At 35.6% G+C, this 24,441-nt stretch overlaps 4 protein-coding genes across 17 annotated transcripts; 2 read left to right on the forward strand and 2 right to left on the reverse strand.

The window, feature by feature from the left end:
* The first annotated feature begins 1,154 nt into the window (after window positions 1-1,154).
* LOC111795636 (ubiquitin-conjugating enzyme E2 20) lies at window positions 1,155-2,831 on the forward strand. Its single transcript, XM_023678174.2, has 6 exons — window positions 1,155-1,446; window positions 1,836-1,863; window positions 1,969-2,196; window positions 2,276-2,339; window positions 2,443-2,502; window positions 2,596-2,831. Exons 1-6 carry the CDS (start codon window positions 1,331-1,333, stop codon window positions 2,646-2,648), a joined length of 549 nt encoding a protein of 182 aa, XP_023533942.2. The 5' UTR covers window positions 1,155-1,330; the 3' UTR covers window positions 2,649-2,831.
* Window positions 2,832-4,122: 1,291 nt separating this feature from the next.
* LOC111794881 (hexokinase-3) lies at window positions 4,123-8,537 on the reverse strand. 2 transcript variants are annotated; one of them, XM_023677059.2, is made up of 9 exons: window positions 7,925-8,537; window positions 6,955-7,105; window positions 6,663-6,842; window positions 6,290-6,364; window positions 5,644-5,799; window positions 5,448-5,546; window positions 5,240-5,367; window positions 4,896-4,977; window positions 4,123-4,766 (listed from the first exon to the last, which is right to left on the reverse strand). In XM_023677059.2, exons 1-9 carry the CDS (start codon window positions 8,194-8,196, stop codon window positions 4,410-4,412), a joined length of 1,500 nt encoding a protein of 499 aa, XP_023532827.2. In that variant the 5' UTR covers window positions 8,197-8,537; the 3' UTR covers window positions 4,123-4,409. The 2 variants fall into 2 exon arrangements, with proteins under 2 accessions (XP_023532827.2, XP_086980408.1); XM_087124282.1 differs by lacking the exon at window positions 6,663-6,842.
* A 4,170-nt stretch (window positions 8,538-12,707) lies between these two features.
* LOC111794882 (uncharacterized) lies at window positions 12,708-16,903 on the forward strand. Of its 12 annotated transcripts, none has more exons than XR_015421120.1 (7): window positions 12,708-13,003; window positions 13,185-13,345; window positions 14,285-14,561; window positions 14,813-14,902; window positions 15,271-15,366; window positions 15,640-15,733; window positions 16,559-16,903. XR_015421120.1 is itself a non-coding variant. In XM_087123997.1 (6 exons), the coding sequence occupies exons 1-3, from the start codon at window positions 12,850-12,852 to the stop codon at window positions 14,413-14,415; spliced, it is 402 nt and encodes a 133-aa protein (XP_086980123.1). In that variant the 5' UTR covers window positions 12,712-12,849; the 3' UTR covers window positions 14,416-14,561; window positions 14,813-14,979; window positions 15,271-15,366; window positions 15,637-15,733. The 12 variants fall into 12 exon arrangements, 10 of the variants coding, with proteins under 10 accessions (XP_086980123.1, XP_086980117.1, XP_086980124.1 ...); XR_015421121.1 differs by having other exon boundaries at window positions 12,710-13,030; window positions 13,229-13,345; XM_087123997.1 differs by lacking the exon at window positions 16,559-16,903 and having other exon boundaries at window positions 12,712-13,003; window positions 13,229-13,345; window positions 14,813-14,979; window positions 15,637-15,733.
* LOC111794880 (uncharacterized) lies at window positions 16,442-22,499 on the reverse strand. Of its 2 annotated transcripts, XR_015421119.1 has the most exons (12): window positions 20,977-22,499; window positions 20,617-20,856; window positions 20,414-20,543; window positions 19,515-19,667; window positions 19,079-19,320; window positions 18,873-18,942; window positions 18,517-18,723; window positions 18,136-18,368; window positions 17,907-17,985; window positions 17,694-17,831; window positions 16,727-17,424; window positions 16,442-16,624 (listed from the first exon to the last, which is right to left on the reverse strand). XR_015421119.1 is itself a non-coding variant. In XM_023677058.2 (11 exons), the coding sequence occupies exons 1-11, from the start codon at window positions 22,497-22,499 to the stop codon at window positions 17,119-17,121; spliced, it is 3,321 nt and encodes a 1,106-aa protein (XP_023532826.2). In that variant the 3' UTR covers window positions 16,442-17,118. The 2 variants fall into 2 exon arrangements, 1 of the variants encoding a protein (XP_023532826.2); XM_023677058.2 differs by having other exon boundaries at window positions 16,442-17,424.
* Between the last annotated feature and the right edge of the window lie 1,942 nt (window positions 22,500-24,441).

Here is a 24,441-nt window from a genome sequence, read left to right on the forward strand (position 1 = left end):
TAAAAAAAAAAAACTGAATATATATATATATATATATATATATTTTTTTTTTTTTTTTTTTTTTTTTTTTGTCTGCCTACTTTTAAATATTTGAATTTAATATTTATACTTTTTCATCAAATTTAAATATTTGAATTTTATTAGATTTTGAGAGTTTTATTAAATACAAAATTACAAATTCAAATATTAATGGGAGATTTTAAAATTTTATAAACTTTTTGATAAATTATTAAGATTTTTTTTTTTTTTTTTTAAGATTTTGTCCATTAGTTACTCATTGTTTTTTTTTTTAATAAAATATAAAATAACGGAATGTTTAATCATAAATTATAAATAGATGTTTCACTCTACGTAGGTATAGATCTGATCTACTATATGAAAATGGTGTACTCAATTATACGCAATTTTATATTATCATATGGTTTCATGTTCGTGTAAGTTTGGAGATAGGACAACGAGTTGAGATGTCACTAGCCTACAAACAAGAATCTAACCCTAGTTATCGTTACTGTGACAGATTCATTGTATTTCTAGCAATTTATACAAACAGGTGCATACTTGAATATACATGTTTGCTTGTTAGATCTCAAATTGTTTATCCATGACTCGATACGTTTCTTTAATATATTGTAATATATCATTTCCATCGTCGATATTTATATGCATTACGATTGAAGTCTATAAGTGGATAAACTTCAATCATAACGCGTGAAATCCATCGGTATATCACTAATGAGCTTCAATAATTCAAGCAATAACTCGTGAATTATTATGGTGTTTCATTATTGTATTTTAAAATTACTGATTAATCATAGTGTTATTGACTTGAGATATTCGATTGACAGGTTAATAATCATTTAAATTTGACCGGATCAATATATTTTTGAAGATTTAATTTATATAAAAATAAGTTACATTTAGGAAGATTTAATACAAAGGAAGAAATTAAATCTAAAATTTAAAATAGAGACTAAATAATATATTTTTTTTAATTTACAGGACCAAATTATATAACTTTAATATTTATTTATCACTGTTTATTCATTTAAGAAGGAAAAAAAAAAAAGGAAAAGGAAAATTGTGGTTGAAATAGCCGTTGGAAATTCAAAAGCGAACTAATTGAAATCTTCGCCTTCTCCACAACGTTCACTAAATTTTTTGAATATTTACCCTTCAAATCAGAGCCCTAATTCTTCGTCTCTCTCCTTCGATTTAAGCCCTACAGTCTCCCTTCTCTCCCTTCCAACGTCTAATCGATACTTCGTTGGTGGAGAAATTCCTTGGATTATTCGCGAATTACTCGTGTCTTCTGTAATTTGGATCAGAGAGAATGGCGGCCATTAACCGATACACTGATAACACGACGCCGGCTAACCCTGTTGTTTCTCCAGCCAAGCAATCCTTACCGCCGGCCAAAACCGCGGACTCTCAGTCCGTTCTCAAAAGGTATATATATTTCCGATCTTTCGTATTTGATTTGATACGTACGAGACTACGGATCGATCGCGGTTCTGTGCGTGTGCAATCGCCTCCGCTGTTTTGTGATATTCGGTCATTATTGAACTTTACGCTGGATGAGAGTGTTCTAGGGTTCCGGATTTAGTTTGAACTGGTTTTGAGGACTGTTCTGTGGTCTTTCGCAATGATCTTTTTAGGGATTTAAGGGTAATTTGAGTGTCCTCTAAGGTTCTCTCCCTAACTTTTGCACCATGGCCACATGGATCTATGTTGAACGATATACCTCGTTCTTGCGTGTTTTATATCAAGAAATTAGTGAAGAACATATATAACTAACGATCTTCCTTCAATTTTTGTTGTGTTTTCTCTGACAACAGGTTGCAGTCTGAGTTAATGGCTCTAATGGTAAGACTTGAATTGAAGGATTGTTCTGTTTCATGTGTTATTTTCCGACTGTTAAGTTGAAGTATTTGCTGATAGATGAATAAACTCATGGTTTTGAAATTGCAGATGAGCGGAGACTCTGGGATTTCAGCCTTTCCGGAGGAGGACAACATATTCTGCTGGAAAGGGACAATAACCGGAAGCAAAGACACAGTGTTTGAGGGAACAGAGTATAGACTATCCTTTTCGTTCCCTAACGATTACCCTTTTAAGCCACCAAAGGTGAAGTTCGAGACTGGCTGCTTTCACCCAAATGTCGACGTTTATGGCAATATTTGCTTGGACATACTTCAGGTAATTGAGCTATAGCCAAGTCTTCGACATTGAAACCGTAACTTCTATCCAGAAGTGAGTAATGTTTAATTTTCTGCAGGATAAATGGTCATCAGCCTATGATGTGAGAACAATACTTCTATCCATCCAGAGTCTGCTTGGAGGTATACTTCCTGACTTGATGGTTTTATTTCAATCTGAATGCTTCTAATTTTGGGAATGGAAAATGGATTTTGCGAATGACCCTTTGCCGCCATTTACTTGCAGAACCAAACACAAGCTCACCTTTAAACACCCAAGCAGCCCAATTGTGGAGCAATCAAGAAGGTGGGTTTCCATTGTAACACTAGTTTTTTTCCTTCTCTCTCTGAGTTCATGTGATGAAAGTTGGCTCACTCATGTTTTCTGTGTTTTCTGTAGATTATAGGAAAATGGTGGAGAAATTGTACAAGCCTCCAACAGCAGCAGCTTAGATTGTTTTAGTTTCCCAAATGATTTTTTTTTTTTTTTTTTTTTTTTTTTTTTGTCTTTCGTTCAGTGTCCTCTTCATTTGTTTTTACTCCCTGGATGTATGTAATAGATATTATATGGTGTCTCTCCTGTTATAAGTGGAAATTTCAAGTCATGAGCCTATTAGTGTTCTCATTTCAGTGTTCTATCAGCCTACAATTCAAATTCTTGTTGATTAGTTTCTGTCCAAATGCTTGATTAATGCAGAAGATTGTTGAAATTTTTTTACATATCAAGAATTATTTAAATTGACTATTCCTATCGTGTTAATACTAATTAATTCATAGCTACGATTTAATATTTTATTTAGGATTGTAGGCACTCTTTTGAACCAGGTCAATGCTCAAAGTGAGAAGATGGTTCTTCTGTATTGGACCCAGTGTGTTTGTCGTCCTTCTCTTGCCTTGTTCATGAGTTCTTCAGGAGAGCTTAGGTTGCGTGGTTGAAGGTTTGCTTGCCTTGAGATGGGGGGAGGTTCGGGAATTAGGGGCCTGTCTCCACTTGGAGTGTTGCGGTTGTAATGAAGCTTCTATTGCTATTTCTCATTGGTTTTGGTTCTCTATGTGTAGCTCGTGGTGTGGTGAGACGGTATATCTTGTGTGGGTGTAGGAGGCATGTGTACGACTTATAAATTTTCCTCCTAGTGCTCAAGAGCTAGGGCACTCCTTTATAGCTTGGTTTGTTTTGTTTGGGATAGATTCCTAGTGGGAAATCATCTTCATACCTCGAATCATTCTATCCCGATAAATTATGTTTTTTTTTTTTTTTTGTAGTGTAGCAATTGAATCTCGTGATCATTTTTTTAGTGCCCTTTTCCCGAGTCTATTTAGGGTGAGGTGTTGCAAGGACTAGAGAGATAACTTGGATCTTCCAGTTTAGTACATGCAAGTGTTTTTGCATTCTTGAGTGTACGGCAAGACCCACCTGTTGAACAGGGACAAAAGTCGGCCTTAGTGATCCAACGATGCCAAGTGGAAAGGCCGTCGCTCAATGGCTTCTTAGTGCTTCAGAAAATGAGATTCCGACCAAGAACAAAAGCACGACCCACCTCAACAAACAATCGAGTGAGAAAGAAGAAAGACCTGTTAGAACATCCTATTGCTTTTAGTCATTCTACCAACCTCTTGCTAAAAGTTGAACAAACACCAAACCTTGGTTAAGGAGTATCTGGCGAATGCCCGCGATATGCCATAACTATCACTTATTGCGGGAAGAGTTCATGGTTCTTGTTAGCAGCCTCCTCAAGTTTAAAAGAATGAGCAATGAAAAAGGAACATACCATGGAACATTTGACAAGGTCCAAATATTAGGACAATGGCCAGACCCACGTCTTTGACAACCATGAAAAAACATTCCCATCTCACCCAACGTAGGGCTCTGCTGATGCAACAAATAGTAGAAAGAACCAAAAAAAAATAAAATGGTCAAAGCCCAGTATCATAAATGGTGAAATCCAGTATACCAACTCATTCAATTACAAAAGCCAGCCTTGGGAGTTGACAATTAGCTTACAAATAAATGCAAAGAACAAGATATTGACAATTCCAGTATCAAATAATACAAAGCCATTTCTTTTCCTCTCTTTTTTTTTTTTTTTTTTTTTTTTTTTTTTAATACAGAGAGACATCACATTCTGAAGAAATGAATTTCTCTAACTTTACAGGATCTCTATATGTATATATAATATATATATATCAGCTATATATATTCATATATATGGCAAATCAATTGGATGAATGTGATGCAGCAAGAAGAGCTGCTCCAATGCCGGATCCATCTTCAGTTACCCTGAGAATTACATGTTTGGCATTATCTTCTCCCAGAATCTCAGTCAAAGCTTCAAGCAAGTACTCTCTGAACATCGTGTAATTAGTATATAATCCCCCATCGACTGCCACCACCGTTCTTTTCATATTCACAGCACTTCTACTTCTTACTCCTGCAATTCCTCCTGTTCCATCCCGCCCCATCTTCTTTAGGATACCCAGAATGCCAGCAGCTACCAACCGGGCAGCTCGGCGCGTCACTGTGTTGCATATTCTTACTACAAGTTTTCGAGCTTTTAAAGGGACTTCAAGAATCTGGAAAAGTGGATACGCAGAGAGAGGAAGTGTTACTTGTCTGAATTTTGGGTCAAATTGAGGGGGGGGGGGGGGGGGGGAAGGAATGATAACGGATAGTAATAGCATAATTTTAAAGATCCTCTATACCCCCAAGGTGTCCCTCAAGATCCTTGCTACTTCTCTTAAGTCAGGAGACTCGTCTTCGTGCATCTCAGCCATTAGAGGTGTTCTGAACACATAAAAGCAATCACTTACTAGTTCCAAATTAAATCAGAAACAAAAGTTCAGAACACTGTCAAATTCATAGTTGTTGTAGGTAAATGAGATACGATTCACATGCAACCCTATTTGTTCAGAACAGTGCTTGCAACCATAATTGTGCATTACATGATATGATTCACATCCAATTTAAAATTACCTATCTATTATTTTCCACAAAGAATGTCCAAAGTCAAATTCATTTTCAATAGGCACGAGAGAAAGGAACATACGTCAACACAAATGCCATGGATAACCTGGATGAACCTGACCCAAAAATATCGGATTCTGTCGACATTTGAAGAATCACTCTTCTCACAATGTCACCCAGGTACATTCCCGATATCATCTTTTCAAAACCCTGCTCAAGACTCACGCAAAAGTACAAATTAGTTTCCATATGACAAATTAGTGCTAGAAAAAGGGAAAACTAAGTAGTACCTGATCATTTGGATTGGCGCTGTCAAAATCCAAATCAATATCATAGGAAGTTCTAGGTAAATGAGAGGACCAAAAATTTCCCCACTCCATGTTAATAACCTGACCAAGAAAATAAGAACTTCAGACAATCACATTTACTTTGAAATAGTATCCACATAAAATTTAAAAGAAGATTTAAAGACAGGCTGGCTCCTACCATGAACCCAGAGGTTGTATGAAGTCCTTGACACTTGATAATAGCATCTGTACGCTCCAAATAACAGGCATTGGTACCAGTTCCAATTATCACTGCAGCAACAGTGTCAGCATCCTGATAATGTCCAAGAGCTAATGTCCCCACAGTGTCATTTATCTGCTTCAAAGATATATGTGGACTCATGACCTCCGAGTAATGCAACATTTAGCACCAACTTCCAATCCAAGTATGAAAAGTAGTCACATAATTACAAGTCTATGGCTTACCAAGCCTTTATGTTTGGCATGCATGTCTTTAAGAAAAGAGATCATCTATTGACTCCGGAATATAAACTATTATAACAATTCCCAGTCTCCTACCAACAAATTTGTAAAGCTCCTCTTACTTTTTGATATTAATTGCATATTGTATTCTCTGTGTTCCTATTAGATATGGTGCATGGGATGGAGAGAAAAAGATAGTACAGGCTTTGGTATAAATTTTTTTTGATAAGAGGCTTTGGTATAAATGAAAAACTAGAAACTTAAGCCACGAGGACCAAGCTATAAATATCTCAGGAACTAAAAGCTGAAAACAATTCTAGTTCCATAAATCACCTTTCCAACTACAATTTCTTTGATCACAATGAGAGGAAATGAAAACTTACAAGTGCTGTGACTCTTATGTTGAGACCCTTTCTGTTCAATGCTTGTTGCAAGCACTCCGTAACATCTCTCCCAACCTGACCAATAAAGAAGTTTAGCACCTTGCAGAATTAAACATGTTTTCAAGGAACGTATAATTTGATTGATAATTTAATATAAAGTCAATACTCAAAACAAGCACCAGATTCAGTGGATTGATGTAAGAATCCTAAGAGAAAATGCAAAGCATGCTTAGTCATGAATGGCACAAACAATAGAACTAATACCCCACCCAGCCTACACTATGCAACAGCACAGGAGAATTTATACAAGAATGAATTTTCACTCCCTCACTCTTTCCAAAGCCTAAATCTACAGAGACACCATCCAACTAACCATGTCTTCAATGGAAAATCCTTTCGTCCACTTAATTAACACGCCAGATGAAATGGAAGTTTGTTTTGTGGGAAAAGAGAACGTAAAACCAAGGTCCCTTCTCCCACCTAGAAGAACCTCAGAATCATTTCCTTTATCAATAAATTCCTTCAACGATGAAGCAATAAAATCAAAGAGATCCTGCAAAAAAAAAAAAAATCAAGTAAAATTTGGTTTTAATGATATTATGTGGACACAATAGAAACTTAAACAAACTAGACATTAGTACAATATCAAGGAAAAAGATAGTTACATTGCCTGTGCTGGTCATTAAATGCTGGGGAATTGGAAGCCGCTCCACATCATGCTCAAGAATTGACGATCTATTACCTTCCAATTGAACACTCAAGACCCTGAAATTTGTACCCCCTAGATGAAGGGCATAGTGGGTCCCAATCTCCTTCCTAACAGGAAGAGTATTATCAATGTAAAAATATATAATCATCCAAAACACCCATTTCATGAACACTACAGTCTACAGCTTCAACTTTAAGTCATATACCGAGAAAAAAACAAACACATAGACCAAGGGTAATATTGTTATACTACAGCCAAAATAGAAAACTGTAGCTCAATAATAGTGTTATGACCATTTTGCAAAGCAGTGATTCTTACTTCAACGCAAATTTGATTGATTTATCGAGTGATTAAAAGTAGATGAGAAAATGATTTGACAAACAAATGGTTAAGTGATACCTAACAAGAGGAAGATCGAGCAAGCGTCGTAAAAACGATTAAACAGAAACGAAATATCACACATAGGGTGCGAAATAACAGAATAAAGACGAACCAATTTCGGTGAAGTTCAACAATTCAAAGATAGACACTGATGCAAACCGAAAGAGAGAGAGATATATCCTGAAAGCCATTCTATATTCAAAACCTTATTTTATCAATAAACAAATTGAAAGGAGACACTAGACGAAAAGGCAGTTATAGAAGAAAATAAAGAGAAGCCAATGCTGCTGAATATTTGACACTGAAATTGAGAAGCGGAAAAAGGCCGCAGCCACAAGGATATCGCAAGTGCGAAACAATTGAGGAAATGAAATTAGTGAAAACTTGACCATATTTATCGCATAGAATCGAGCAACAAATCATCACAGATGAACAAAAAACTAAGAGGCTTAACTACTCCTTAACACTAATATTCTCAAGGCAACCGCAGACTGGCCTCGCTGATCAATAATAAGCGATAAAACCCCATGGAAATAGAAGATTACCCGTCAGGAAGATTATCAACGAAGGTGAGGAGCATTTTGAGTTTGGAACCTCCTTCCGAGGCCAAACCAGCGTGCATCTCCACAGCCATGGCGTCGACCACCTGCTTCAGCCTCCCGACAGAAGTCTCACAATCCTCCTCCAGCTCTTTTAAAACCCTAACCACTCTCCTCCATTTCCCTCTGTTCTGCACTCTCCGACCAACCACCCCGGCGGCCACTATACACGCCACCACTGCAACACTCACAGCCACTCCCACTACTACTCTCCCCATGTCCCTCCACGATCACTCACTCCGTCCAAAAACTCCACCGCAATCTCCTCTCCTACAACTCATTCCAACAAAGCAACACCGTCGGAACATGCACTCCGCATTCGATTCACTCCCCCTCCCGTAAAATCCTCGCCGCAATAACGTCGTTAAAACCACATCTCACCACTTCCCATACACCGGCGCCACCAAAGGCCTCTCCAGCATCTTCGAATCCAACCTCACAAACCGGTCGCCACCAAGAAAAACGGAGAAGGAGGTTCAACAACACTCCGACAACCGAACCAGACGCGAGGGGATGGGTTTGCGAGGGAGACTTCGCAAATTGCTAGCAGAAGAAGCATAGGAAAGTGGATGGTCAAATACTTATATAGTGATCAAAATGACCATTTTACCCCTAAAATATCTGGAAATTACTAAATTCTATTACAACAAAATTCCGCGGCGATTTTTCACCGTGCCCTTTCTTTTTCTTTTTTTCTTTTTTTATTAAAAAAAAAAAAAAAAAAAAAAGCTCTTGTTTTATTTATATTTGCCGACTTTTCCATTTTCCCCCTTGTAATCTTTGTCCCCATCCATCCCCAGCCATTTCCACCAAGTGCCCCTGATTTATTATATAATTACCATTCTGCCCCTTCTTTTTTTTCTTAAAAGTCACCGCCCTTTATTTAAATTTTTTTATTTTAAAAAAATTGAAAAAATTAAAAATTAAAGTTTTTTTTTTCCTTTAGTGGGTTGTGGCCTATAAAATCAGGTGCAGTAATAATAAAAAAAATAATAATAATATAGACCGAAGAGGATAGCCATGGAAGCAAATTGATGGCACTGATTCTCTCTCTACCCATATAATAATAATAATAATAATAATAATAATGGAATTATAATTGAGAATTTTTTAAATGTCAAAGGTCCAAACAAATTGACTTAATAAAGAAAAAAAGGGGAAAATGTGGAGATGGGGAGGGGCAGGATGGGGAAAGAAAGGGAAAGTTGCTGGGGGAGGGAAATATAAATAAAGAAAGTTAAGGGGAGGAAAATCAAAAAGGGAAAGCGGAGACGGTAGCTGCTTATTTGGAGGATGCGACGCCGTACTGCCAACTGTTTCACGATAATAACCAGCTGGGGAGGAAAATAGAAATAGAGAAAGTTGAGGGGAGGAAAATGGAAGAAGGGAGGAACGGCGACGGTAGCTGCGTATTTGGAGGATACGACGCCGTACTGCCAGCTGTTTCACGCTAATGACCAGCTGTGTGTGGCAGAAAAAGCAACTAATTCTGTACTGCGCTCTACCCTTGCCTTTTCCAACGCCAAGATTTCTATAAAAAAAAATTAATTTCTATAATTTTAAAATTTAAAATTAAAATCTCGTAAATAATTTATAATACTTTCTTCCCAATTCCAAAAATTAAAACAAAAATAAATAAATAAAATAAATTTACCATTTCACTTCTGACAAAATAATAATAATAATAATAATAATAATAATAATGCACGTTGTTGTAATTTACGTGCCTGGCTCTGCTGTCTTGCACTCCCACCTATTTTACCAACTGTTTTTTTAGTCTTTCAATAAAATTAATTGACTTTTTTAACCCTCACTCTCCCCTTTTTTAATTTACTCTAAATGATGAGTTGGCATGGCATTCCCTAACCCCAACCGTTGCATGTTTAAATTTAATTTTAAATTTTGTATTAAAATTCTCTTAATTCTTTTATTTTTACTTTTTACTTTTTATCTAATATGCGAATTATTACCCCTTCTTTTTTTTATTTACCCCATTTTTTAAAAGTGAAGGTTAGGAATGACCTTGTTTAATTCTTTGGCATATTTTTCACGTTTCTTAAAAAATCACATTCAATTCTTTGGTTAAAGTTTTCAACTACCATTTGTGTTTCAAATTTTTTGCTTTTGATTTTAAATTTATTTTTAAAAAATTAACGAGTTACTTTTACGCTTATAAGTTTAATTTTTTATATCGAGAATTTTAAAAATAAAATAATTAGATTTAATTGATAACTCTTTGATTTCAAAAAATTAAACCTATAAATATTATTTCTATTTATGAAAACTAAAAAGAAATATTATCTATTTTTGTCGGTTACGTATCGTTGTCAACCTCACAGTTTTAAAACTCGTCTGGAGTACAATGACTCAACCTCTTCGTTTATCACACTGCATAGTATCTACCTCTGACATCATTTGCAACACATCGGGCTAGTTTCTAACTCTGATAAAATTTGTAACAACCCAAGTTTACCGCTAGCAGATACTATCCGCTATAACCCATTACGTATCGTTACTAGTTTCACGATTTTTAAAATATGTTTGTTGTCTAGCCTTTGTCCACTAGTGTCTCGTAGTGTTTGATGACTAAATTTGATACAATTTGTAACAACTCAAATCACACGCTAATAGATACTATCTGTTTTGGCTCATTACGTATCATCATTAACATTACGATTTTAAAACGCATCTATTAGAGAAAAATTTTTATTCCCCTCTTCCGTCAATAACGGATATCGCAAACGTTAGTTGATAAATATTTTTTTTAAAAATAAAGCTTACATTATTTACTTAATTTTGGTATTAGATGGACCTAATTGGTGTAATTAATCTACGATATAAAATGAAGGGGTGCCCTTGATTCGCACTTAAGGAGCTAAATCACGAAAAATGAGACAAAAATGCGTCTCGAAGTTGGTGAGGGAACGCGAAAGCATTGAGTTGGCAAATAAATCCCAGCCGTCCAGATTCAATAATGAAGGATCGTACGGTAGGCTTTTGGTTTAGTTGGTTTCGATGGAGCCGACTGTCACCAACTAAAACCATGATTTAATATGTTGATAAAAAAACAGTTTTTATTCGATGTTTCAAAAACATTTTTATTTTGAATTTTGAATTTAGTATATAAAATTATTATTAAATTATTTAATATTATATTTATATATATATAATTATTATTAAATTAATTAGGTTGCTTTATAATATAGATTAAAAAGTGATTTAAATAAACCCATTAATTAACTTCGACAGTTAGTAAATTAAACAGCTAAATTTCAACCATGAAAAGGAGATTAGGAGTTGTTTAGTTTAATTTAATGTTAAATCTTGACTTAAAAAAGGGATATTTCCGACCAATGAAAGTGCCAAAACTTTTGGTCAAAAGAGAGAGAGAGAGATGTTTGTGGCTGCTTTTCTTTGCTTTTACGTCTCTTTCATAAGCATATTTATGGCGGTGACTAATTTCCGTTGTCACAACTCGCATCTTTGACCTTTATTTATTTAATTAGTTAATTAATTAATTACTGATTTTAATACATTATTTACATGTTTAATTAGAGAGAAAATAAAATTAATAAATAACCTAAGTTTATTATTTTATGTTTCTTTTTTAATAATTTGAATAAGAATTTAAATATTTTAAAAAATATGAAAAATCATTATAATTAAAACTTTAAAGTTTAAATAAGAGCTTACTTTTTTAATTGTTTGCGAGTTTTTTTATTTTTATTTTTGTTTATTTTAGGGAAAGGAAATTATATTTATTATTTAAGGAAAGAGCTATAATTAAAATTTATAATTACGTCACATTTGGACAGTCAACATGGACCCACAGAAACATAGAAGGTGAATCTTACCTAATTCACCTTTTTATTCATTTATTTCTTTATTTATTTCACTATCTCCATTCCTTTCAACCAAAAGCCAGCTGTGACTTTATAATTTTCGCACGTGACAGTTTTTTTTTTTTTTAATATCAAATAATTTAAAATAGGATGAATTTTGTTTTAAATATTTATTATTATTGTTGAACTTAGGTAGCCCTAATATTTGGTATATAAACTTATAAATGTAATCTATATTTTATTAAAAAATATTTAAAACTGAAATTAAAATTTTAGAATTATATTAGATATAAAATTTGTTTTTTCATAAATGTATTAAATATAAAATAGGTCACTTTTTTTTTTTTTTTTTTTTTGTCGAGAACTTAATATAATGAATTATTTTGTTATATTTACAATTATTTACTATTGTATTTTCTTTTGTTTTATATGGTTTTAATTATTCATACTAATGTTTTGATAATAAGGGACTGTTAAGGTAACAGGTGGGTGACGGTGAAATGCTCAACAATGTCATCAAGCCAGATGTGACCATCCAGCCTATCTTACGTGTCCATATCAACACCGCCAAATATGTCCACCGTGGATGGGGGACCACGGTCATCTTTGCTGGGTAACAGCATCGGAGGAAAATAAATGGATGCATATTCATATATATATATATTGTTAAAATTATTGGAAAGGGGACCACGGTCATCTTTGCTGGGTAACAGCATCGGAGGAAAATAAATGGATGCATATTCATATATATATATTGTTAAAATTATTGGAAATGGAAGAAATAATTGGAGAAATGTAGGTTGGGAAAACATTTTGAATATTTATTAATTTAAATAAATTCAAAATTAATTAAATATTTATTAATTTTGTTGACTTCGTTTGTAGGAAGTGGCGATGCCACGTCAGCAGGATGATAAACTGATAATGGGATTGAAGAGGACTTGTTATTACAGGGAACTTGCCGGTGCGGAGAAGAGCGGCAAACAATGGCGGGAGCTTTGAAAAGCTTTTCTCCAATGGCCATGATCAATGCCAATACAGAACTTCTGGTTCAACTGCCTCAGAATGATTGCAATTCTAGGGTTTTGGTACTCGGAGGCACCGGTCGGGTCGGAATCTCCATTGCCATTGCTGTCTTCAAGTTCTGTCACGACCTTCAGATCGTCATTGGCGGTCGCAACAGGTGATTCTTCTAGTTTGTTTTAATTCGGTGAGTTTCACTTGTAGGTAGGTTTGATTTATTTCGATTCTATTCATTTCTGTATCTCTAAGTTATTCCTTAAAGTTGGTTTATCCGGCGTGTTCTCTCGTTTAGATCCTTTTTCATTATGAAACTAAACTGTTGTTTACCGATTGTTAATCAGTGGATTTCGAGCCTTTTCTAAATTGTGATGCATAATGATATAAGGTGCGGCGTGCTGTGAAACGGAAAAAGGTGCTGTAATGGTTGCGAGAGTTGGGAGAAACTCTCGATTTGTTGAAGTCGATGCTGAGAATGTAAAATCATTGGAGGCTGTTTTGAGAGGTATACTGATTCTTCTAATTAGTTTATGATTTCAACAGTCGTCTTTGATTATTTCTTCTCCAATTTCCATTTCGTGAGTGAAATATGAAGCTCCTAGACATACTGTGAGCTTTTCCTCCTTCAAATGGAGTTTTAAATTTAAAACTTAGCGGTCAAATTACAATCCAATAGTTTAATATTCTGAAACATAAAGTTGTACCCACGAGGAAATAATTTCATGCATAAAGTTTTACCTTCGAGGCTACGAAAAGAGTTGTGTGAAATGCAAGAGATCGCTGTTCAAGGAATTTTTTCTTTATCTCAAACTTCGAATAGCGGTATCCTTTTCCTTTCCTTGCTTTCATTATTATTAAAAATTCTCTGTAATTTGCGTTGCCTATTTATGGAAGTTCCAACACACATGGAGTCTCCTGCACCTGTTGACGCCTTTCTTTTTTATTGTTTAAACTACACACCGTTATTACTCTTTTTTAAAGTTTTAGCTCTGAGTCTCTGACAAATAACATGGTATTGTCTCTAGATGTCGTGTATGGTTAATTTCACGACCTTTTTTTTGTTGACTCCAAAGACTGTCAAGCGACCAGAACTTTGGTGGTTCTGATGAGCTTTTGACCTTGGTGTAAAATGCAGATGTAATTTAATGTAATATCATGGTTTATTTATAATAAGATTAGTGAAATTACATGTAGGGATCAATTCCTCACCCCCCCTTAGTTATTTTTTTTTTCTTACCATGGAATTATTTTGTAAGTAACTGATTTTTGTGGTCAAACAATTTAAAATGAAAGTATTATACATAAATTTGCCCCTTTTGATTTATGAAATATGTCTATCTGGAACAAAACACGTGAAAATCTTGCATCCTAAACTAAGGGCATTCAAATCTTTAACATATTGCCACCAGGGGTGCTTAACTGAAATCTTTAGATGTTACTACAGATGTGGATCCTGTAGTTCATACTGCTGGGTCATTCCAACAGACAGAGAAGTGCACCGTACTTGAAGCTTCCATAAATATCCAGGAAAGAGCTGTTTGCATTAAAAATCTTGCTTTTATGATCATATATTGATGACGTTCTTTGTCTATCTGCTTTCAGCTTACGTTGGTGTTTGTGATAATACAAACTATTCACAGAATGCAAAAGCTTTCAAGAATAAAGCTGTGGAGGCAAATATTCCAGCTATTACAACTGCATTTATCCTGGAGTGAGCAATGGTACATAATATACTAATCGTGCACTTTTCTTATGTGGATAGTTCTTATTATGTGGTGCTGCTAAATCTATTAGATTGAACTTAATATTCAACCAATTCATTTTCCTTGCACAAAGTATAGGAAAGATATTGTGTAAGCTAATGGGCGAGTGGTAGGTTGAAGTTGAAGTTTAGTTTTCATGGGCAATAAAAGCAACAGATTCAAGTCAATGCTTCGTCTAACTGACAATCTTTTCTGTTTCACCGAGCCAGTAATGGTGGCAGAGCTAGTACGTGCTGGAGAGATGAAAGCAGGGGTGATCCCGATAGGCTAAAGAGAAGTCCCTGATAATCATGCAACTAGTGAGTAAACCTCACGACTGATGAAGCATACTTTTCCCCATCACTTATAATTCAATACTGTATTTGTACGAAAGAAGGTAGACAAACTCCCCATGCCAACAGAGAATTAACAATTTACAATCTTCGGGCTCATTTGGTGCATTCTTTAATAACCTTTGTATTTCCTTCGAGGAACCTCTGTATTTCACGATTTTATATGAAAATGGAAGAAATCAGGGTCAAAAGATTTTGATTTTTAATGCCGTCATGTTTTATATTCAGCATAACCTTCAGTTAAACTAGAAAACTTTGAGGTCGTTAGTACAACTAATTATAAAAATTGATATGGTGCGCTTTCTTCAGCAACTAAGCGTGAATTATTATCTCAGATTCTACCTGCACTGCAGGCAATGGTGGTGCTGGTCCATCTATATTAGCTACTAGTTTCTTGCTGCTGGGAGAGAAGGTGGTCGCCTATAATAAAGGTTAGTGTCAAAACTGAAACTTGTTTGTCTATGTAATATTCCAGCACTTGATGATTTTGCTGGAGAGCGTGTATCCATGAGGGTGAGAATCAAATTTCTTATATTTATACACACAAATTTCTGGTGAAAGAAGACATAGCTTTATCAACCATTTGATAATTTGATTTCTGATTTATCAGGTGTTGGAAGTAGTTGATTTATGAAGAATGCCCCTTTTTCTTTTTCTGTTTTTGGTTTAATTCTGATTAGATGAGGCTACTTCATGGATAGCAGGTGACGAGAAGGAAAGTCGTGTAGTTTATGTAAGAATGTGATTTCTCTGGGCACAAACATGATTTTAGAGAATTGCTTTCAACAATGAAAACAGGTATGAATCTCCAATTTCTTCTTTGTTTCTAGAAAGTATCAGACATTTATTTAAAGCAAACAATGACTACTTCATTGTACTCACACTATAGTATCTGAAATTTTTGGAAAGTTATGGTGAGAGGAATGGCAGTTTTCAAGATGTTTGTGAAGAACAACAAATTTCCAATCACAGTTTTCAAAACAATTCTTTTTTATGGATAATGTTCTTTGAAAGTTCACTCTCGAGTGTAGAGATTTTCTTTTTTATTTTGAAAAATCAAGAATATCATAGCTTTCCACCCAATTAACTCCTAAATTAAAAGTTTCATCTCTAAAAAATCCATAATGTAAAATTGGCTCAACTTTGAGAAACAATAGATAGAATTTCAGTTCATTCTTCTGTTTGTGAGGTAGAAAGATGATGGTCACTATGAACTCATCATTTGTTATATTGTCTTACCTTTGATCATCATCCCTCGTTCTTATTTGACCTAAAACCAATTATTTAAAAGCACTTTCGAGATGGAGAAAATAAAATGACGCCATCAATCAAAAAGATTGTGCTAATCACCCAGATCCTGTGAATCAAGAATCAAGTAGAACACTACAAACACTAATAATACAAGATCGAAAACCTTCAACAACGAGCGAAAGTCTAAATTTAGTTTCAAAAGCCATCTTGATAACGTATGTTCCCAACCAAGCTTAAATCTATCAAACACAACAATTTCTGAAGTGGTATTCATGAAATTTCATTCCAAAATATCATTTACAACATGAACTACTCATGTCAAAGGTGTTCACAGTCAATCTAATGTTCTCTTTTTCTTCGTTTCTTTTTCAGAATACACCATTCTTTAAAAAACGAAGAGAACAAAATCAGACCACATATAGTCATCAGCATGAAGATCTGGAATAGTACTTCGTCAGCCACAGATCAAATTCGACATAAACATAAAAAGAAGAGGGTACATCGAACACACGAAAATGTTATGCAGAAAATGGTAATTACCAGATTGTTGAAGCTCTAAACTGTAGTAGTTATCCTTATTCTTGTGTTAGCATCCTGTCAGAGACTCAGCCAGCCATTAGATGTTGTGACACACCTGTTTACTCATCTCTTCTCTGTCTGTACATGGCACTGTGAACAACTTCAAACTTCCTCTGTGGAACACCTACATTTTACTTCCTTTGTGGCATCAAGGTTGTTGCATTAAGGATCATGCCTCCACCTCCTTTTCAAGATTTAGCCATCAGGAATTCCCATGAGCCAATTGTCAACTTTTGGCTGTCTCACCCTGAGGGGACAAACTGCAGCTGGATTTCTTGATAGAATGATCAATTACTTGGTGCACCCTAGCCATTTGAAAGCCTGAATTATATCCTGATGTGTTCGCATAGTTCTTATGGATACCTGGTTGATCGAGTAAATTCTGATCCGCTGGTTGATCGAGTAAATTCTGATCCGCTGGTTGATCGAGTAAATTCTGATCCGCTGGTTGATCGAGTAAATTCTGATCCGCTGGTTGATCGAGTAAATTCTGATCCACGAGAACCATAAGATCTCCATAGATCTTGCCACTGAGGCCTAACACTATTTCTTTCGAACTGATGACCTTGATGAACATCTGTATGTGATCTAGGGGTGCTGCTTGCATTGCGTTTCTTTTGGGCAGTCCTCATCTCTTCTTCTGCATCATATCGGGAGCGCTGAAAAAACAGATCAGTTTAGGCTACAATCATCTGATAAAATGTATTGAGCTTGATAACATAGCCTAACACGATATGCAAGAGCGACTCGTGTAAAACTAGAGTTGCCACTGGAGGCTGCCTGCGGTGGGGGTACTTCTAGATCTAAACAATGCATGGACATATTGCACTTGAGGCAGAAAAGAGAATGAAAATAATGGTCAACAATGAAGAAACCTTTCTCTTGAAATTTCTATAAAAAAGTTGGGGAAGAACTCCCTTTTGGGTACCTTAATAGGATCTGAGAGTACATTATATGCCTCTCCAATCATTTTAAAAAGTTTATCAGCATCCATGGGGACTCCTCCGGCTATATCCTTCCATAGCACGTTATCTCCGTTGTCTGCTCTAGCCAAGGACTGACCAGCCTAAACGAACGAACAACCCATATTAAGAAAGCACAGACACAAATAAGCATATCTTCAAAGTACACTAAATTAAACCTTGTCTGGATGGTATCTGAGAGCAGCTTTCCTGTATGCCTTCTTAATTTCAGCTGAAGATGCAGATGGATCAACTCCCCTGCCATCAAAAAGGTAAATAACCAGTGATTCTCATAACCTAAAATTAAAGGACCTTTCTCAAAATTCCCATCCTACTGGAAGGGGAAAGAGGGATGTCTTTGTTTCCTTTTATTATCTGAATATTCGTTAAATGATGGGTGATACTTACAGAATAAGGTACATGTCCAATGGAATTTCCTTTCTTGACTCTTCTTCAACTTCTGCAAGCCGGAGACGAGCTTGTCTCAAATCATTTGCATTGGTACTCGATCTATCGGAATTTCCATACTGATAGGTCTTCTCTAATTCCTTAGAAAAAAGTAATATAAACTTCTGGAGATCATTAGCTGCTTGACCATAGTCTCTAATCATTTCATACAAAGTGGCCCGTCTAGAAATTGCCTGTGAATATAAAAGCTCTATCAGAACATACATGTTAGTGTTCATCTATAATGGTACTCTAATTTTTCTTTGAGAAACCAAGAAGAATTGAGGGATATTTATGTTGACAGCTCGGTGCCCAGTAAAACACAACAAAGAGAAAGCTTACCTTGAAAAATTCTTCATCAAGGGCTATGGCAAGACTACAATCAGCAATAGCATCAATAACTTGGCCCTGAGCTTTGTATGCAGCAGCCCGACTGTAGAAACAAAAAGCTGAGAAAGGACGTGACTCGACATTGCACGCCAGAGCAGCTGTGTAGTGTTCAATGGCTTCTGAATACCTTCCTGCCTGAAATGCTTCATTCCCAGCATCCTGCACTCATTTAAGGAGAAAAAAAGGTATGGGGATGTAGTGCAAATATGAGAGTAAAAGATATTAAGGCATTAGAATCCGATATCTGGATATGATCAAGTTATGGCTGATAGGATGGAGGAGCCTCGAAGGCAGTCGACTTATGATACCTTGTGACGTACGAGCTCCCTCATGGTAATGGCCAATGGTATTGATGATTCTAAAAGCTTTCCTCCATTCCTGGAACTTAAAATTGTCAGACTGGAAAAGTGAAAACATTCTTTTTCCTTTCTAGTTTATTTTCTTTGCAATTTACTTCTTTATCAGTGAAATACTTGTTTCTTCTTCAAAAATATTAGGAAGCATAATAAATTACCCAATCACTGTAGGCACTTCCTCCTCTTGCATTAAAGAAGCCAGACCCTCCTCAAGTTTTCCCAGAAGGAAGTAGCACTTGAGAGTCAAGCGGCATCGCCAAATCCTAAAGTACAACTTCTTTGAGATTTCAGAAGAATCCAGATTTGAGGTCTGACTGACAATATCTTCTGAAGGAGAATTCTTTTCAGCAGAATCTACGGTATGCTCACAAAACTGAATCACCTCCTCGTATCTTCGAAGCTGCAGATTTTTTTTTTAAGAAAAGAAAGTGATAAAAACCCAGAAACCATTGAGTTATGATGCATGAAAATGAAAGTTAGTTTACTTGCAGTAAAATCTCATATGATCTCCCAAAAGAATTCAAAGGGGAAGGGAGGAAATCAAGGGAAAAAAATACAGAAAAACGACAATAACATTAGAGTAGTGCAACAAACCATGAAAAGAGCCTCTGCTTTCATTTCAAGTAATTTTTCGGAGCATGAGCTTATTACCAAAGCCTCTGAAATTAATTCCAAAACACTCTGCATATCACTGGATGTGCTTCTTAGCTGAAGTTCAGCTAAACGTTTCATGCATTCAGACGCTTTCTGCAAGCCAGTAGAAACAGTAAGAACTGGTCACATAGATTACATCACGCCTATTAGAAGTGAAAGATCAACAAAGCAAAAAACCATATATACCTTCCCTGACAATTTTGGTCACTATCAAAGGAAACAAAAAGATTGAAAAACTATGGAGGTTTAGTAATTGTAACGACCCAAGCCCATCGCTAGCAGATGTTGTCCTCTTTGGGCTTTCTCTTTCGAGCTTCCCCTCAAGGTTTTTAAAACGCATCTGTTAAGGAGAGGTTTCCACACCTTTATAAAAGAATGTTTCGTTCTCTTCCCCATCCGATGTGGGATCTCACAATCCACCCTCCTTCGAGGCCGAACATCCTCGCTAGCATTTGTTCCCTTCTCTAATTGATGTGGGACCCCCAATCCACCCCCTTCGGAGCACTGGTACAACGAACCAAAAAGCTTAAGCTTTTTAGTTGATTGACGACTAAACATAACATCAGAGTTTGGGGCCCTTTGTTCGAACCCTATAATGTTGTTTCATCTCTAATAAATATTGATAACCACTAGCTAAGTCTTGCGTAAATTTTCAAGCCTACAAGTGAAGAGTATTAAAGTATTGTTATAAGATTGAATTCCTACAACCCATCAGCTTACGCTTTTAGATTATCCATTACTTTGTTGCATAAATTGAACTTCCATGAAAGATGATAGTACGCATGTCAAAAGGAACAAAAAACTAAAAGTTATCACATCTTAGAAAGAAAATCTGTTACCTGAGCATTTTGCAAACCATCCGAGGCTTCCACTACAATTTTCCGGTCCACATAGATATCATTCCCAGGTTGCAGGCACTTCTTGAAGAACTGTACCGCATCGTCAATTTCCCCAAGGCCAAGGTAACAGCTAATTTATAAGATAGTACTTCAGTGATATGTTATGAACATAATTTTCAAAATCTACTTCAGCGAGCCCTTACTTTGCAGCTCTAAGGTACACTTTATAAAAGCTGGGATCTATAGCAGCAGCCATTGTACAGTCACTGATTGCGTCTCGCAATCTTCCAAGAGACATTCTTGTTGCTGCACGATTGCTATAACAAAGCATCAAAGCCCTGAGACAGCTTCTAGATGACTCATCTTTTGATATACAATTCACTCCTCGAGTGTAATGGTCCTCAGCCTTGGATAAATCACCACTTGCATATGCCTGGTTGCCTCTGTAACATGTTATGCAAACAAAAGAGAAAGAATCTTGAAGCTGACAATAAAGTATAAAGGATATCTTGAGACAATAAAGTATAAAGGCAAGAAGAAATCACAAGTATCAAAAGCCTAACCTCAGTCTCCACTTTTCACAAGCCTCCTGGGCAGCAACGGTTGCTGCTATCGTAGAAACCGACTCTTGCTTCGTCTCCTGGCCTTTGTTCATCCAAGAATCAACTCCTTTCTGACTCATTTGAGATGATATTGGTGAAGGATTCCCAGAAAATGTAACAAATTGCCCAGAAGAGGATGGCAATGAAACTTCAACAGCAATTGTTGGGGAAATAAAAGAATCTTGACCAACTTTTCCCCAACTTTTCTTATTGTATTGGCGTTTGGATGCAGATAATTGACCTCGAGCAGCAGAAGAGGCAGCAAATGTAAAGTTTGATCTTGATCCATCCTCTGAATTTGAAGCAAAACTAAATTGATTCCTGCCATCGCTATCCTGCCTCTCGAATTTCACGCTCGAATTGGCTTCTGTTTCTTCTGAAATAGCAGCTAGATCACCACTCATATCCAACTCTTCATTTGCAGATTTGTAGCTTTCAGTATCCACCCCTGAAACAGATTCTTCTAGAGGACCTTGAGCGCCATGGTTTATATTAGAATGGTAAAGAGAGCCTTCACATTCTTCCACTTCAGTTGCAGAACAACCAGGTTCACGTATATTTAAGCTTTCTGTAGCATTAACCAGATCTTCATCTATAACATCATTTAAGACCTCAGGTATTGATTCATCAAATAAAACGGAGTTGTTGTCGAGATTAAGCGATTCATTGGATGCCAGAGAATTTTCACGAGAAACTTGAGCACGAGACAGTGTTTCGTGATATGGCGAAACATCCATTGGTGAATAGAATTCAGATGCCTTGTGTCTCTCCTGAGTCTCCTGATCAACGCGCAACCGAAACATGGTAGAATTATATCTTTCACTCCTACTCTTTGGCTTGAATTCTCTAATTGGATCGCTCTGTGCACTGAATTGAAAATTTTCACTGATTCCAGCAGAAAATGTTTTTGTTTTTACATCTGGTGTCTTAAGTTCTACAATATCTTCAATGTTCAAATGCTGCATCTTGTTGGGGAGTTCTGAAACTATAGAATTACCAACTTTACTGTCCCACAAACCAGATTTAGCCCCTTCATTTCTAGTTTTATGAATTCGTGCAGAATTACCTTTCCCTTCTTCAATGTTCAGCTTCCTCAAGTAATCCGGAAGCTTTGATTCAATGGCTTCATCGACATTCAATTTCTTCATTCCATCCAAAACTTCCCTCTCTGAGGTTGTGCTCCTATTTTCTCCAAATACAAATGGCTGATTTCTAATGACACCCGACTCAGATTTTCCAAAGATAGAATCCTGACCCGAAAATGCCGCCGGAAATGAATTCCCGGTGAACGGCCGAAGCGTTTCCGGGACCGCCGCAGACCTCAAATCCAGGCAACTCGTTTGCCTCCTCACCTTCGTCATTCTCGCCCTCGTAATACCAGACTTCGATCGAGAAATCGGTTGCGTAACAAAACTGATATTGGAATACCCATCATAAGAATTCGATGACCCAGGAGCATTATCATGGAAGCTTGATGAATTCATGTCGTCTGGGGATTTAAAGGCTCAAGAACGCCAGTTTCCTCTCAATGCAGAAACAACGATCATGGCGGATTCAGAGCGAGTATGGGATTGAAATGGAAAGTGGGCAACAGTATATTTTGTGGACGGAGTTATTTCCTTGGGTTGGAAGGCAAAAAAAAAAAAAAAAAAAAAAAAAAAAAAAACGAAAGGAAGAGAGCGAAACAAAGGTTTTTTCAACAATCAATCACAGGTGCGACGCTGATAATGAAGCTGGTTGCCTTCCTTGGCTCTGCTTTTGATCTTCGTAAGGGCGCTTTCAATATCATGTGTTGTGTTGCAGCTCCAATCCCTTCATTTATTTCGCTTTCCATGTTTGGGGAGTCACCATAGGTTATTATAATTAAGTTTGGATTACATTATTTTTACGTTTCTTTTTGACCATAGGTTATAACTAAACTAATTTAATTTGGATTACATTTTGTTCTTCCCATAGAGGACGGTTGCGAGGATAGGATCGTACTAACATCTGAGCTTCGAATATTTATATAGAACAAAAATCATATGACCCACTTGAACCCAAATGTCACAATCTAATTATATCCCACTGGAAAGAGACACGTTTCATCGGATTGATTAATCTATGAACCTAGGTGACCATGTTATACTGTCATTTGGTAAATATGTTGTCATTTGTTTAATATGTTTGGCGGCTATTTAATCACCCATTAATTTTTTAATTTACTTACTTAATAACAATACTTTAAATTTTGAATATTCTTAAATTTTAAAATAAAAAATATTCTTAAATTCAAAAAAAAAATATTTATTTTTATTTTTAGATGAAAATCATCGATATTTTATTTTTAAAATGTCTTTTATTTATAAAAAAAAAAATCTTTAAATTATTAAAAATTTAAAATTTAAAGATAATTTTTAAACAAAATAAAATAATTGAGGATTTTTTTATTAATCTAAAATGAGAAATTTAATACAAACTAATAAGTTACTATAAATAAAAATTTTGTAAATAAAATTTTATTGAATATATTATTAAGTTCAATTTTAGAGGCCATATTTATTGCAAATTATTGAGAGGGTGAAAAAGTCTATATGAATTATTAGTATTGGAGCAGATGTGGTGTGGGGCCACCATTTGGTCTAATATTAAGAGCTTGGGAAAAAAATTTATCCCAAAAAAAATTATTTTTGGTAGGAAAAAACATTAACTAGAAAACATATATATTTTTTAGCTGTTGGTTGGTCAAATTTTAAATAATAAATAATAAAAAAAATAATTGGATTTTAATAATAATTTAAACAGCATGCAAATAGACATTAATAATTATAGTATATGGTCATTAATTACACAATTCCTAGGATTCCCTTGTCTGTTTGCCCAATGTTTCATAGTATTCCTTTCTCAAGCTGTTGTATTCTTCACATAATCTCTTTAAACTTTCTATCTCTTCCCTTGAACCTTTCTTCTCCTCCAACCACATTTTTATTGCTTCAATCTCCTTCTTCATCTCTTTAATTTTCTTCGTTTTTTCCTCGACCTCTTTTTGCAAGACCTCGAGTTCTAAACCTCCAGGCTTGAATTCTACATGCAGAAATAAGCATCGTATACTCTAATATTGTATTAAACGAAAAATGTAAGAACTCGAAAAAGTAATGTTTTTAGAGGTCAAAATTAATAAATAAGACACACCTGATGGGTCAATTTTCGAGCTGCTTGGATCCATTTATTCGCTAAAGTAATTTGCTTCGAATGGAGCTGAGGAATAAAAAAAGCATTAGTGTAGGAGAAAATCTATAGCTCGAGTATCACAATCATTACATCATCTAAACATTCATGCAAGCTCAACAGAGAAATCACGTCCGTCCATCAATCACCCAGATGACACATCACCACATCTCTATCTTTCTTTCTAACATAACTAAAAAAAAATTGAAAACAACGTGC

The sequence above is a fragment of the Cucurbita pepo genome, chromosome 5 (assembly GCF_057944985.1).
Source record: "Cucurbita pepo subsp. pepo isolate OVF chromosome 5, ASM5794498v1, whole genome shotgun sequence".
Lineage (NCBI taxonomy): Eukaryota > Viridiplantae > Streptophyta > Magnoliopsida > Cucurbitales > Cucurbitaceae > Cucurbita > Cucurbita pepo.

Excerpts from the sequence above, each read along its gene's own strand:
- LOC111795636 (XM_023678174.2), top strand. The coding sequence starts at position 1,331 with ATGGCGGCCATTAACCGATACACTGATAACACGACGCCGGCTAACCCT. Across the intron at positions 1,447-1,835 it reads TCTCAGTCCGTTCTCAAAAG|GTTGCAGTCTGAGTTAATGG; the intron begins GTATATATATTT and ends CTCTGACAACAG. Across the intron at positions 2,340-2,442 it reads CATCCAGAGTCTGCTTGGAG|AACCAAACACAAGCTCACCT; the intron begins GTATACTTCCTG and ends ATTTACTTGCAG.
- LOC111794881 (XM_023677059.2), bottom strand. The coding sequence starts at position 8,196 with ATGGGGAGAGTAGTAGTGGGAGTGGCTGTGAGTGTTGCAGTGGTGGCG. Across the intron at positions 6,843-6,954 it reads TAATGACCAGCACAGGCAAT|GATCTCTTTGATTTTATTGC; the intron begins GTAACTATCTTT and ends TTTTTTTTGCAG. Across the intron at positions 6,365-6,662 it reads GATTTTCCATTGAAGACATG|GTTGGGAGAGATGTTACGGA; the intron begins GTTAGTTGGATG and ends TTTATTGGTCAG.
- LOC111794882 (XM_087123997.1), top strand. The coding sequence starts at position 12,850 with ATGCCAATACAGAACTTCTGGTTCAACTGCCTCAGAATGATTGCAATT. Across the intron at positions 13,004-13,228 it reads GTCATTGGCGGTCGCAACAG|GTGCGGCGTGCTGTGAAACG; the intron begins GTGATTCTTCTA and ends TAATGATATAAG. Across the intron at positions 13,346-14,284 it reads ATTGGAGGCTGTTTTGAGAG|ATGTGGATCCTGTAGTTCAT; the intron begins GTATACTGATTC and ends ATGTTACTACAG.
- LOC111794880 (XM_023677058.2), bottom strand. The coding sequence starts at position 22,499 with ATGAATTCATCAAGCTTCCATGATAATGCTCCTGGGTCATCGAATTCT. Across the intron at positions 19,321-19,514 it reads AAGCAGAGGCTCTTTTCATG|CTTCGAAGATACGAGGAGGT; the intron begins GTTTGTTGCACT and ends AAAAATCTGCAG. Across the intron at positions 18,724-18,872 it reads GGGAGCTCGTACGTCACAAG|GATGCTGGGAATGAAGCATT; the intron begins GTATCATAAGTC and ends AAATGAGTGCAG.